General features: G+C 44.9%; 1 protein-coding gene across 4 annotated transcripts in view; it reads right to left on the minus strand.

The window, feature by feature from the left end:
* Positions 1-2,448: 2,448 nt before the first annotated feature.
* The window catches only part of LOC142937477 (LIM zinc-binding domain-containing Nebulette-like), a 63,980-nt gene continuing 51,465 nt past the window's right edge, over positions 2,449-14,963 (minus strand). Inside the window, exons 5-8 of one of the 4 annotated variants that reach the window (XM_076080430.1) lie at positions 7,015-7,186; positions 6,481-6,573; positions 3,609-3,733; positions 2,449-2,885 (exon numbers count right to left, since the gene is read on the minus strand). In XM_076080430.1, coding sequence (XP_075936545.1) covers positions 2,709-2,885; positions 3,609-3,733; positions 6,481-6,573; positions 7,015-7,186 — 567 coding nt within the window. In that variant the 3' untranslated portion in view covers positions 2,449-2,708. Of the gene's footprint in view, positions 2,971-3,599; positions 3,734-6,480; positions 6,574-7,014; positions 7,187-7,829; positions 7,881-10,720; positions 10,758-14,963 lie in introns of all 4 variants that reach the window. The other 3 variants (XM_076080433.1, XM_076080432.1, XM_076080431.1) reach the window with 3 other exon arrangements.

Below are 14,963 nucleotides of genomic sequence, written 5' to 3' on the forward strand. Positions count from 1 at the left end.
AAATACAAATCTACGGGGGAACTGGTTTCAACGAAACACCGGAAGTATAGGCCGTCCGGAAATCAATCAGAATAAAACAATATTTCTTTCATGACTGCTGCTAAAATGACCCACTTTTAAACAAAAACAATTCTAGAATTGGACTTTTTAATCTAAAAAGAATAAATATAACTTAAAAAGGCATATTAACTGTTTCAGATGTAAAAAAGAAAAAAGGAAGTTCCTGGACCAAATTTCAAAATAAAAGAGTGAAACCAACTAATTGACGGATTCTTTATTAGTATACAAATAATACCAGCTATTAAAATGATTTCTAACGGTTTGTCTATGTCTATATATGTTCGTAAACACAATAAAACAGGCATTGTTTTCTAGTAGTAACATATTGGGTTCAAACCACTTGTGTTGGGCACATATGACTTTTATTCTAGCTCTTAAAAGTCCATAATGTATTTTATTCCTCAAGTAATTCCACAGTTAATGCCTAAATATATTAGCACATAGTAATTGTAATATGTAACATGAATTAATATGTGTATAAATTCTGATTAACAGTAAGATTCGGAACGAGAAGAACCAAACATGACTGTTTGAATTATCTCTTTTTATTTCTACCACATGAAACACATTGTAATTATCATATGGCAAACAAAACACAACTGAGAATGAGTGATACATAATTTCAAATAATATGTAAATAAACTTGGTACTATCTGTGATGACATACAGACTAAATCGAAAACTTTACAAAGAAGCCAAAAAATCCTCAGATGCCAGATTTTTATAAAACGACACAAAGCGCCTCTTCCAAAATCAACACAGTTAACATATGAATACTGAGTAAATTATATTCTATTGCATCTAGTATTTATGAAATCAAAAACGCTCTCCAGCTAGAATCACAGCGGAGCGACGTTTCTATTCGTCTACACGACCGGGACGCAACCAAAGCACAGCAAGACAACGAACCCTAAAAACACGACTCACTGGATACAAACATCAGACGGGAGCCCGCGTATCAAAAGAGTCTCACACAGTCTGTTCAGACCTGCAGTCCACGTAACACTGCCTCTGTGTGTGTGTTTATAGTTATAAAGAGAAACAGAGAGAGACACAGGGAGTTAGTGAAGTCCTTTACAAACAGAGGTGAGTGAGCAGCTGTGATCCTTCAAAGTAAAACTAAACTCACCTGAACCTTAAAGCTCAGGATAAATAACTGACTCAATTTGAGAGATCTCTAAACTCTCTTCCTATTTATTTTGTTATTCTTGACTTCTTAAAAACTCGTCCCTCCTTCCTTTGGTCGCGTACCCCCCCCCCCCCCCCCCCCCCCCACAATACAGAACGTTATTGACTCTTTATTCTCTGAAACACAGAACGTTTCCTCTGCTCCTCTTTAACTCTCCTCCATCCTTAAAAAGGTAAAAATGTTTTTTCTTATTGTCCAAAAAAAAACTCAAATTAAAAACCCAAACAGTCCGTCTGTTAATGCGGTCTGACTTCCTGTCTGTGGCTCTCAGCTCAAAGCCCATTGGTTCCTACTGGAGATGTAAATCTTTTACAAACACACACATAGATATATTCTATAGGGGACTATTTTCTGCGGTGGATGAATCCACGTTTGCTGCTCTAGTGAGTGTTTGAGCTACGATGTGGCTCATTCGTGTGTTTTTAATGGAGCTCTATGAGAAACACAAGGTGACTCACTTCAGTCTTCTCTTTGCATTTAACGACATTAAGAAAACAAACTCATTTCAAACCTTTTAACCCGAGAATCAGACCGAACTGCTTTCTTTTCTCCACTATACAAAAACCATCTTATTCCAATAGCTGAAGAAAGAATACGTGAATAATATGATAGTGTGTTGCAGCAGTTCATATAAAAATGACTTCTAATCTCTCAGAGCTTCTCTCGTCATGCGTCTCGTTTCCTCCTCTAGTTGTAATATTCGACATAACTTGTCGACAGCATGCGAGATTTAAACTTTCCTACTTTTCTTTCCTCCTTAAAGGGACAGTAGTGATAGTTTAGAAGTGTGTTTGTTTGAGGTACTTCTACTTAGTCAGAGTACTACAGTAGATGTACTGCTGTGGACATGTTTTAGACACTAAAAGAATCTATATCAGTTTAAGTTTTAAGCTATATTTAGAATACTTTCACCTCTTTAACTTGCTGTCAGACGGACCTTTGTGATAAAGAACTGAAGCTGTAGTACATCTACTGTAGTACTACACAAACTAGGTAGAAGTACCTCAAACAACCACACTTCTAAACTTCACTACTGTCCCGTTAATGTGATAAAACCTCCGTCCTCAGACTCTCCATCAGCTTGAATCAGCAGTCTGTGATGTTCACTGTATTCCAGCTGTTATTTTGTATTTTTTTTTTCAGCCACAACTGCTTCTTCTTTAGTTAGTGATTGACTACGTTTCCCAGAATGCCTTTCAATAACACCCTAGAGAAGAAGCGAATGGGCAGAAATATAAATATGTTATACTTGTCCCTGCAGCTGCATTGCATTCTGGTCTATTTCCCGCTCACTGATTTGTCTGTGATGGATTATGTATCGTGTCATGGCTGCATGTTTTTATTAGATCCTACACATCTGGCTGTGACCTCACCGTGTCCCTGAAATGCAGAGAACATCCCTGACTGCTGATTGGTTAGCAGTGACAGTGAGGGGGCGGGTCTAGCTCTCCCTCCTCCTCTAGTTGCAGAACTCCACGTAGTTGGCCGGCAGCATGCCCGACTTGCCGGTGCGCTGCACGGTGCCGTACATCCAGCCCTCGTCGATGGCCTGCGCGTTGACGATGACGTCGCCGTCCCTGAAGGACACCTCGTCGTGGTCCTGAGCCGCGTAGTCGTAGAGCGCCCGGTAGACCCGCTGCAGGACCAGAGGGAGAGGTTCCACATGTGACCCCTTATTCTCTTGATCCTGTTCATACAGTTCCAATGACGTGGACTGAAAGCTGCTTTCTTTAAATTCAATTTTGTTTTATTTATTTTTTGTTCTGTTTCATTCTGTTTCACTTTAATTTGTTTTGTTTTATTTTCTTGTGTTTTATTTATTTATTCTATTTTATTTTATTTGTATATTTTTATTTTCTATTATTTTCTATGTTTTGTATGTACAGTAGATACAAACCTCTACACACATAAACGTTTAGATACACACATATATGTGTACAGAACAAGTTTAATAAATATAATAACATCAAATAGCATAAAAAAGAGGAATTTAAATAAATCAAATCCAAAAAAGACCATTTCATATTCTATATAATCAAAATAAAATGTGACATAATTAATCCCCAGAGTCCCTTCTTATCCTCTATTATGTTTTCTATTATTTTTAATACATCACATATTCTGTTAAAAGCATGTTCTGTATAGATCGAATGGAAAATGTGCATTAATCCATCGTTAAAAAAGACACATTACGCTACAGACTTTATAACTGTGTGCTTTACTTATAGTAATATTTATGATTATTATGCCAGCTGCATGAAACCAGCGATATTTATCCTAAAATAAATAATAAATAACAAATAATAGAAAATTAATATTAAAATAAAAACCCTGATATGATGGAACGTACCATGGTGGCAGCGTGCGGTGGGGAGGTGACGGATCTGACGGACGACATGCTGGTCTGGTGCATGTAGCCGTGATGATGCTGCTGCTGCTGCTGCTGGTGGACGCCCTGATGGTACGCTCCAGGGAGGACCGGAGCTGGAACACAAGACAGACAGACGGACACAATATGAGACAGTTTGTCCTCCTCCTCGTCTGAGTGGTGGAAAGAGGAGCCTCCTCTGATTCAAACTGGTAGAAGAACCTGTGAGGAGAGTTATTCTGTTTTGTTTGTGGATTAGAGACTTTACAGGAAAAGACATGCAGGTTTGCGTCTCCTTCAGGTTCACCGTCGTCCTGTTAGTGTTCGGGGGAAGTGAAGGAGATGATACGAGAGAAGGAGATGATGTGAGAGAAGGAGATGATATGAGAGAAGGAGATGCTATGAGAGAAGGAGATGATATGAGAGAAGGAGATGCTATGAGTGAAGGAGATGCTGTGAGTGAAGGAGATGATGTGAGTGAAGGAGATGATGCGAGTGAAGGAGATGATATGAGTGAAGGAGATGATATGAGTGAAGGAGATGATATGAGAGAAGGAGATGCTATGAGAGAAGGAGATGATATGAGAGAAGGAGATGCTGTGAGTGAAGGAGATGCTGTGAGTGAAGGAGATGCTGTGAGTGAAGGAGATGCTGTGAGTGAAGGAGATGCTGTGAGTGAAGGAGATGCTGTGAGTGAAGGAGATGCTGTGAGTGAAGGAGGTGCTGTGAGTGAAGGAGATGATATGAGTGAAGGAGATGATATGAGTGAAGGAGATGATATGAGTGAAGGAGATGATATGAGTGAAGGAGATGATATGAGAGAAGGAGATGATATGAGAGAAGGAGATGCTATGAGTGAAGGAGATGCTGTGAGTGAAGGAGATGATATGAGAGAAGGAGATGATATGAGTGAAGGAGATGATATGAGAGAAGGAGATGATATGAGAGAAGGAGATGCTATGAGTGAAGGAGATGCTGTGAGTGAAGGAGATGATGCGAGTGAAGGAGATGATATGAGTGAAGGAGATGATATGAGTGAAGGAGATGATATGAGAGAAGGAGATGATGCGAGTGAAGGAGATGATATGAGTGAAGGAGATGATATGAGTGAAGGAGATGATATGAGAGAAGGAGATGATATGAGTGAAGGAGATGATATGAGTGAAGGAGATGATATGAGTGAAGGAGATGATATGAGAGAAGGAGATGATATGAGAGAAGGAGATGCTATGAGTGAAGGAGATGATATGAGTGAAGGAGATGATATGAGTGAAGGAGATGATATGAGTGAAGGAGATGATATGAGTGAAGGAGATGATATGAGTGAAGGAGATGATATGAGTGAAGGAGATGATATGAGTGAAGGAGATGATATGAGTGAAGGAGATGATATGAGTGAAGGAGATGATATGAGTGAAGGAGATGATATGAGTGAAGGAGATGATATGAGTGAAGGAGATGATATGAGTGAAGGAGATGATATGAGTGAAGGAGATGATATGAGTGAAGGAGATGATATGAGTGAAGGAGATGATATGAGTGAAGGAGATGATATGAGTGAAGGAGATGATATGAGTGAAGGAGATGATATGAGTGAAGGAGATGATATGAGTGAAGGAGATGATATGAGTGAAGGAGATGATATGAGTGAAGGAGATGATATGAGTGAAGGAGATGATATGAGAGAAGGAGATGATATGAGAGAAGGAGATGCTATGAGTGAAGGAGATGCTGTGAGTGAAGGAGATGATGCGAGTGAAGGAGATGATATGAGTGAAGGAGATGATATGAGTGAAGGAGATGATATGAGAGAAGGAGATGATGCGAGTGAAGGAGATGATATGAGTGAAGGAGATGATATGAGTGAAGGAGATGATATGAGAGAAGGAGATGCTGTGAGTGAAGGAGATGATATGAGTGAAGGAGATGATATGAGAGAAGGAGATGCTATGAGTGAAGGAGATGCTGTGAGTGAAGGAGATGATGCGAGTGAAGGAGATGATATGAGTGAAGGAGATGATATGAGTGAAGGAGATGATATGAGAGAAGGAGATGCTATGAGTGAAGGAGATGATATGAGTGAAGGAGATGATATGAGTGAAGGAGATGATATGAGTGAAGGAGATGCTGTGAGTGAAGGAGATGATATGAGTGAAGGAGATGATATGAGTGAAGGAGATGATATGAGAGAAGGAGATGCTATGAGTGAAGGAGATGCTGTGAGTGAAGGAGATGATGCGAGTGAAGGAGATGATATGAGTGAAGGAGATGATATGAGTGAAGGAGATGATATGAGAGAAGGAGATGATATGAGAGAAGGAGATGATATGAGAGAAGATACCGGGGGTTTCAGCGCTGCTGTGGTCCCAGAGGTCAGAGGTCAGCGAGCTGACGGACTGCTGGGAGAGCGGCCGGCGCTCGACCCGCTCTGACAGGAGGGCGCCACCAGGGGGCAGCGCAGGAGAGGAAGAGGAAGAGGAAGAACAATAAATAATAATCTAATAAGAACAAACAAAGATACATAAAACATGTTTAAAGGCTCGGGATGTTTTTTTCTTATTGTCAACAAATCACCATGAGAACAAAACGTGTTCGTGCGTCTCTCAATAATGTCTGACTTCCTGTTTGTGACTGTCAGCTACAAGCCCATTGGTTCCTACTGGATCTTTAAAAACACAAACATATATAGCTTGAATTTTGATCAAACAAACAGGAGGAAACAGTGCGTATTCATCATATTGGTTTGAATCTTTTCTTGGGATTTGTTGACAATAAGACAATATCTCCATCTGTAAAGCAAACACTGTGAATAAACAGAAGGCCGGTGTGGTTCAGTTTATTTTCCGTGACTCAGGTGAAGTACCAGACATCCTGCGGAGGCTCTTGGACTGGACGTCGTCCTCCAGAGGGTCACAGTCAAAGATGGAGCCTGGGTCGGTCCTCCACACCTTCAGGTCTTCAGACGGGAGGGAAAGTGTTTACATGGACTCAATGAAAAGAACTACAACACTCTCAGAGGAGGGAGATTTCAGCTCTAATAAAAGAAGATAATCATTAAAGGAAAATAAAAGCCTGCATGTGTCCACGTGGGCTGAAAAGAGTTAAGTTAAAACAAATATTACATCAAATTATTAAAACAACCTGGGAACCCAGAGGAGAAGAGTTTGTGTTGTTTAAAAGAGAAAGTTCTTCTCCAGCGACGCAGCAAACAAACACATAAAGAGAACCACAATAAAACAAACTGAAGACATCAAATGCATCACGGCTTTTATTGTGCAACTTTATGCTTTTATTGTGAAACAGTATGCTTTTATTGTGAAACAGTATCCTTTTATTGTGAAACAGTATCCTTTTATTGTGAAACAGTACTGTACGTAAACAAGGCGAGCTCACTGACCTACGATGATGCCTCCAGGTCGTCTGTCCATCTCCTGTGGGTGGATCCCTTTGCCGTATCCCGCCTCTCCCATCATCTGATTGGCTCTCTGGTAGCGCTCCATGCTGGGCTCGTCCAATCCCGGCGTGCAGCCTCGGCCGCGCGCCCGCTCGAAGTCCTCGTGGTACTTGGCCTGTTGGTAAAAAACCATAGCGTCATGGAGTCGTCATGGAAATATAAAGGGTTGGCACACACACACACATTAGTGTTAGAAATCACACACACACACACACACACACACACATGTCAGGGTGTATTTGGTCAGTGAGCAAATAAAACACACACACAGGGAATGTTTTTGAAAAATCTTTTACTATTATTTACACCCTTACTGAGCGCTAACACTCTGGAGGTCTTGGACCTGAGACCTGGTCCTGTGTCTGGATTCAGGTCTACCTGAGGACCTCCAGTAACACACGCACACACACACACACACACAAAAACACGGTGCTCTGTCCTCCATGCTCCCTGGTGGTTTCGGGCGTTAGTAGCGGTGCCTCAGCCCCACCCGCGGTGCCACGTCATTCGTGTTAGCTCCTCCCACCAGGCCGGTACCATTGAGACGGAGTCCTGTGACCTCCTGACACGCCTGTACTCAGGTGTGTCCAGCTCGGTGCAGCTGTGGCCCTTCATCTGCTGCAGGTCGCGCTGGTACTTCACCTGTTTACACACACATGATGTAACATATGACATCACTCTGAGAAGTTGTACACGCATGTGTGTGTGTGTGTGTGCGCGTGTCTTGCCGAGCTGATGTTCTCCTGGTTCTGTCGGACTCTCTCCAGTTCTGGAGTCACTCCGACACTGGAGGCCTTCACCGAACTCTGCTTGTACTTCACCTGGTGGGAAGATATGAAGAGCTCTTTAGTTAGTGTGTGCGTGTGTGCGTGTGTGCGTGTGTGCGTGTGTGTGTCCAGACCGAGCTGATGTTCTCCTGGTTGTGTCGGACTCGTTCCATCTCAGGTGTGTCCTTGACGGCGGTGCCACGACCCACTTCCTCTCTGTAACAGACCTGAGCAGAGTAGCTTCATGTAATCTTCTTCTAAATGCCTTCACACCATCGAGACGAGCTAATGTGGACGTATACGAGCTGATGTGGACGTATACGAGCTAATGTGGACGTATACGAGCTAATGTGGACGTATACGAGCTAATGTGGACGTATACGAGCTGATGTGGACGTCTACGAGCTAATGTGGACGTATACGAGCTAATGTGGACGTATACGAGCTAATGTGGACGTATACGAGCTAATGTGGACGTATACGAGCTGATGTGGACGTATACGAGCTGATGTGGACGTATACGAGCTAATGTGGACGTATACGAGCTAATGTGGACGTATACGAGCTAATGTGGACGTATACGAGCTGATGTGGACGTATACGAGCTAATGTGGACGTATACGAGCTAATGTGGACGTATACGAGCTAATGTGGACGTATACGAGCTAATGTGGACGTATACGAGCTGATGTGGACGTATACGAGCTGATGTGGACGTATACGAGCTGATGTGGACGTATACGAGCTGATGTGGACGTATACGAGCTGATGTGGACGTATACGAGCTAATGTGGACGTATACGAGCTAATGTGGACGTATACGAGCTAATGTGGACGTATACGAGCTAATGTGGACGTATACGAGCTAATGTGGACGTATACGAGCTAATGTGGACGTATACGAGCTGATGTGGACGTATACGAGCTGATGTGGACGTGTACGAGCTGATGTGGACGTGTACGAGCTAATGTGGACGTATACGAGCTGATGTGGACGTATACGAGCTGATGTGGACGTGTACGAGCTGATGTGGACGTATACGAGCTGATGTGGACGTATACGAGCTGATGTGGACGTCTACGAGCTGATGTGGACGTATACGAGCTGATGTGGACGTATACGAGCTGATGTGGACGTATACGAGCTGATGTGGACGAGCTGATGTGGACGTATACGAGCTGATGTGGACGTGTACGAGCTGATGTGGACGTATACGAGCTGATGTGGACGTGTACGAGCTGATGTGGACGTGTACGAGCTAATGTGGATGTGGACGTATACGAGCTGATGTGGACGTATACGAGCTGATGTGGACGTATACGAGCTAATGTGGATGTGGACGTGTACGAGCTGATGTGGACGTGTACAAGCTAATGTGGATGTGGACGTATACGAGCTAATGTGGACGTGTACGAGCTAATGTGGACGTATACGAGCTAATGTGGATGTGTACATACGTCACTGATCCTCTTGGCGTTCTCCCTGGCGAGGACGATCTCTGGCGTCTCTGTGACTGAAGACATGAGGCCTCTCATCAGCTTTGAGTCCCAGCAGTACTGCAGCTAGAGGGCGACAGAGAGCTGCTTTAAAAACACAGTCAGAGCATCAACAGGGGAACTGAGGTCATTCTGTTAGGAAATGATGAAGCTGTCTCAGATGTTATAACAAATTAATATAACAATAGAGACTCACAGAGCTGATGTGTCTCTGGTTGGCTTTGACTCTCTCCATCTCCGGTGTCTCTGAAAGTTGACTGTAGCGTCCCTTCAGACGCTCCGCCTCGTCCTTGTACTTCTTCTATAAGGACAGAGGGGACAGGAAGTCTTCGTCACAACAGAACTACCAGCATCCTTGTGATGGAAGCACACACACACACACACACACACACACACACACACACACACACACACACACACACACACACACACACACACACACACACACACACACACACACACACACACACACACACACACACACACACACACACACACACACACACACACACCTGGCTGTAGACGTCTTTGAGGTAGGAGGCGTGCAGCAGCTCAGGAGTATCTGTGACCGTCCCGTAGGAGTTTTCTCTGAGCTGATCCGTCTGCTTGTAGGACCTCTGTGACACACCATTTTAATGTTTACTCAAACAACACATACACATGTGGAAAATGAATCTGCTATTGAGGAATAAGATTTGTATTTTCATGTGTACATCATTTTAATAAAGTCATCACCTGGCTCTGGATCTCAGAGGCTCTCTTGGCTCGTTGCATGTCGAGGACGTCGGCGCTCAGCTCCATGCCTTTACCCACGATGTCCCTCTCTAGGTCCCTACGGTACTCCTTCTGTAGAACCATCAACACGTCTTCACTTGTTATCACTTGTGAAAGTGTGTGTGTGTGTGTGTGTGTGTGTGTGTGTGTGTGCGTTACCTCGCTCAGCAGGCTGCTAGCGTGGCAGGCTGTGAGGTATGCAGGAGTCTGGTCTGCGTCCACCAAGGCTTGACCTTTAATGTGCTCCTCATAGTCCCTCCGGTACTCTCTCTGAGGGAGAGAGAGAGAGAGAGAGAATAAAGAATAAAACCTGATATCTAATCATCTCACACACAGACAACCTGTTACTTCTCTGGGTCTTAATTATTGTCCATATTTAGTGTTTTAGAGTATTTTGGGATTTAGATTTGTGTGTTTTAGCTACAGTCTTGTATTGTATGTATGACTCATCTGGTCTCTCCAGTTAAAAATGACCAAAGATAGACATTGCATGAAGCTGAAGACGTTGAGTGTGAAGATGAAGATGAAGATGAAGATCACCTCGCTCTGCATCCTCTGAGCTTCTTTAGTCACTTTGTACATCTGAGTGTCTCCAAACTCCATCTGAGAACGACCTCTGCTCCTCTCGTACTCCTCTCTGTACTTCACCTGGAGACACACACATTTAAATTCACTGATGAACAGAGGGAGGAAGAGGAGGAGGAAGAGGAGGAGGAGGAGTCAGTATGAAGAGTAACCTGGCTGTGCAGCACTGCGTTCTCCTTGTGGTGGAGCTGTTCAGCTGTGTCCACAGCCGTGTGGTACTGAGCCTTCATCTCTTTGTACTTCTTCTTATACTCCACCTGAACACACACACACACACACACACACATTTATATCTGTCCTTCCACACTTGTGAGGACCATGTCAGCAGCGGAACGACGATGTCGTACGTTGCTCTGCAGCTTGGTGGCGTGCAGGACGTGCTCCAGCTGCAGCAGGTTGGGCAGGTCTGAGGAGTCAGGCTTCTGGTTCTGGTTCTTGTACTTCACCTGGAGGACACAACAAGACCTGATCAGATGAATAGATACTAGTTAAAGCCACAGTTTACACACAGTACTCCTCAGTATGAGACCACACGTGTGCTAAGAATCCCAGGGTTCTGACAGGAGATGCTGCTGCTCCTCATCTTTCCTAGAAGAAGCTCCAGAGGTGAACAGTGAGCTCCTCCTCTGCTTCACAACACTTTAGGTGCCAGAATGCGTTTCCACATGGAAACCGTCTTCACTGGACAAAAGAAGCTGCTGAGAGTCTCTCTGCTGCTGCACCAGCTCAACACAACGAGCCGTTACGCAACGCTGTGAAGTGAACGGCTGAGTGGGCAACGAGCCCACTGAGCCTGAACCATGGAGGCGTGTGTGTGTGTGAGAGTGTGTGTGTGTGTGTGTGTGTGTGTGTGTGTGTGTGTGTGTGTGTGTGCATCCTCTTCAACTTCTCCAGCTCTCGTCCTACAATCTCTCTTCATTTGCCTTCCAAAAAGGTTGCCATGGTTACACCCACACAACAGGATGAATTTATAGAGTGAGTCAAAGTGAATGAGACACACACACACACATCTACACACACACACACACAGACTCACACACACAGACTCACACACACACATCTACACACACACACACACACACACACACAGACTCACACACACAGACTCACACACACACATCTACACACACACACACAGACACACACACACACAGAGACACACACACACACACATCTACACACACACTGAGAGACACACACACATCTACACACACACACACACACACACACACACACACACACAGAGACACACACACACACACATCTACACACACACACACACACTGAGAGACACACACACATCTACACACACACACACACACACACACACAGAGACACACACACACACTGTTCATCGGGACGGTTGATGAAGAGGAGCGTGTTGAGGTGAACCGGAGGAAACTAATCTGATTCTTCTGTTGAGTTCAGTTTAACTATGACATCATGTTTACATAAAGACATGATGTCATAGTTCTAAACAACAACAGACCCAATCTGTATTTTGTGATATTCAGATTTATTTGAGGAAGTCTGGAGAGCAAACTGAACCGTGTCTCTGTCACCTGAAATACAAACACACTATGATTCCACGTAATGGTGAACACGGCGGTATGAAGACGGATAAATCCGTCACAGGGAGGAGATGTGTCACCCGGCAGACCGCTGTTCGATCCCCGTGTGACACGAGGAGTCGACGCTGATGAGTCACGTAACTTCAGTAACGACTCTTCTCCAGTTATTGTGAACCCACACGGCCGTCTTTACTTAAACATAACTACGGTTTCCTGTGAAGATGGAAGTTTATTTTGAAAAATGTTTATTTTTCCAACATTGGGAACATGTTGAATATTTAGATTCCATTGTTTTCCATATTTTGTATAATAAATCAAACTTGTTCTTCTTCTTTCTTAATGATTGATGACATCATAACTGTTATTCTCACTAAAGACTAAAGTTCTAGTTCTCTCTACTTCTACTCATCATGGTTCTGTTTCTAGAGGAGCAGGACTTTTATTTTGTAGTGAAGAAACGTTTTCACAGTTTTACTCTGAAATGTCTTTCTGTCATATATATAAATATACATATATACATATAGATAGATAGATAGATAGATAGATAGATAGATATAGATATAGATATAGATATAGATAGATATAGATATACACCCACCTGACTGGCCAGAGCAGCAGCAGCTTGTGTGTGTCTGAAGGAGAGACAGTCCAGCGGGTTGTAACGAGGCCTCTGGCCCTTTAAATCTCTGTCGAAGCTCTCCTTGTACTTCAGCTGCAGACGTGAAAACAGGCTGAGTGATCTGTCCGGACTGCCCCCCCCCCCCCCCCCAATGCATGCTGGATAGACTGCGTGCGTGTGTGTGTGTGTGTGTGTGTGTGTGTGTGTGTGTGTGTGTTACCTGGCTGGCCAGCTTTGAAACCTCCTTGGCGTGCTGGATGTCGGTTCTGTCCAAAAGAGAGCCGTCGCTGTAAACGGGCTGCTTAGTGTTCCTCTTATAGGCCACCTGTGGATATCACACACACACACACACACACACACACACACACACACACACACACACACACACACACAGTAAACAACAGTGTCTATGTGTGTCGTTACATAACTTCACTTCAGTCTTTTCTATAATTAATCAGCGGCTCCACTCAGGGGGACAGCCTGTGAATGGGACGTAGTTACGTGTTCACACACACACACAGACACACACACACACACACAGACACACACACACACACACACTCACACACTCACACACACTCACGTCGCTGGCCAGCTTGGTGGCGTTGGTGGCGTTGAGGATGTCGAGTCTGTCTGCCAGCGAGTTGCAGTGATGGAGCTCCTCTCTGCCTTTTCTGTAGCTGACCTGAGACCAGCACAGGAAGTCATTAGTGCCATCAAATAACAGACCATAACGGACCATAACGGACCACAGCGGACTACAACGGACCACAACGGACAATAACGGACCACAATGGACCACAGCGGACCACAATGGACCACAACGGACCACAATGGACCACAACGGACCACAATGGACCATAACAGACCATATATAGAGTGAGGAGGAGTGACGTATATATCGTTAATCACCTGCAGATATCTAGGAGTTAAACGTTTTATTGTCTCGTCTTAAAACATCTTTGTTTTCAAAAACAAGACTGAAATAAAGAAACTGAGATAGAAACTGAAACATTGTTCAAGTTTGAGTCGCTGCTCTTTGATCTCAAAGTGATACATTCGTGTTTCGTTTCCTTGAGAAGAAACTTGTGTTTACTTCACTCTGCTTCTTGGTGACCTCCATGGCGTGGTCCACCTCCGGCAGAGCTCTCATGGAGCTGTAGCTACACCTCCCCTTCTGGAGGTTGTACTGCTCCTTATAGGACTTCTACACAGGGAGGGGGGGGTAGAGGAGGAGAGGAGAGAGGAGGGAGGGAGGAGAGGAGGAGAGGAGGAGAGGAGAGAGGAGGAGAGGAGAGAGGAGGGAGGAGAGAGGAGGGAGGAGAGAGGAGGAGAGAAGGGAGGATAGAGGAGAGAGGAGAGGATGGAGGAGAGAGGAGAGAGGAGAGAGGAGGGAGGGAGGAGAGGAGGAGAGGAGGGAGGAGAGAGGAGGAGAGGAGAGAGGAGGGAGGAGAGAGGAGGAGAGGAGAGAAGGGAGGATAGAGGAGAGAGGAGAGGAGGGAGGAGAGAGGAGAGAGGAGGGAGGGAGGAGAGGAGGAGAGGAGGGAGGAGAGAGGAGGAGAGGAGAGAGGAGGGAGGAGAGAGGAGGAGAGAAGGGAGGATAGAGGAGAGAGGAGAGGATGGAGGAGAGAGGAGAGAGGAGAGAGGAGGGAGGGAGGAGAGGAGGAGAGGAGGAGGGGAGGAGAGAGGAGGGAGGAGAGAGGAGGAGAGGAGAGAGGAGGAGAGGAGAGAGGAGAGGAGTGAGGAGAGAGGAGAGAGGAGAGAGGAGAGGAAAGAGGAGGAGAGGAGGGAGGAGAGAGGAGAGAGGAGAGGAAAGAGGAGGAGAGGAGGGAGGAGAGGAGGAGAGGAGGAGAGGAGGGAGGAGAGAAGAGGAGAGGAGGAGGGAGGAGAGAGGAGAGAGGAGAGGAAAGAGGAGGAGAGGAGGGAGGAGAGGAGGAGAGGAGGAGAGGAGGGAGGAGAGAAGAGGAGAGGAGGAGAGGAGGGAGGAGAGGAAAGAGGAGGAGAGGAGGGAGGAGAGGAGGAGAGGAGGAGAGGAGGGAGGAGAGGAGGGAGGAGAGGAGTGAGGAGAGAGAAGAGGAG

Source organism: Anarhichas minor, unplaced genomic scaffold (genome assembly GCF_050575085.1).
Source record: "Anarhichas minor isolate MPS153535 unplaced genomic scaffold, ASM5057508v1 ptg000074l, whole genome shotgun sequence".
Lineage (NCBI taxonomy): Eukaryota > Metazoa > Chordata > Actinopteri > Perciformes > Anarhichadidae > Anarhichas > Anarhichas minor.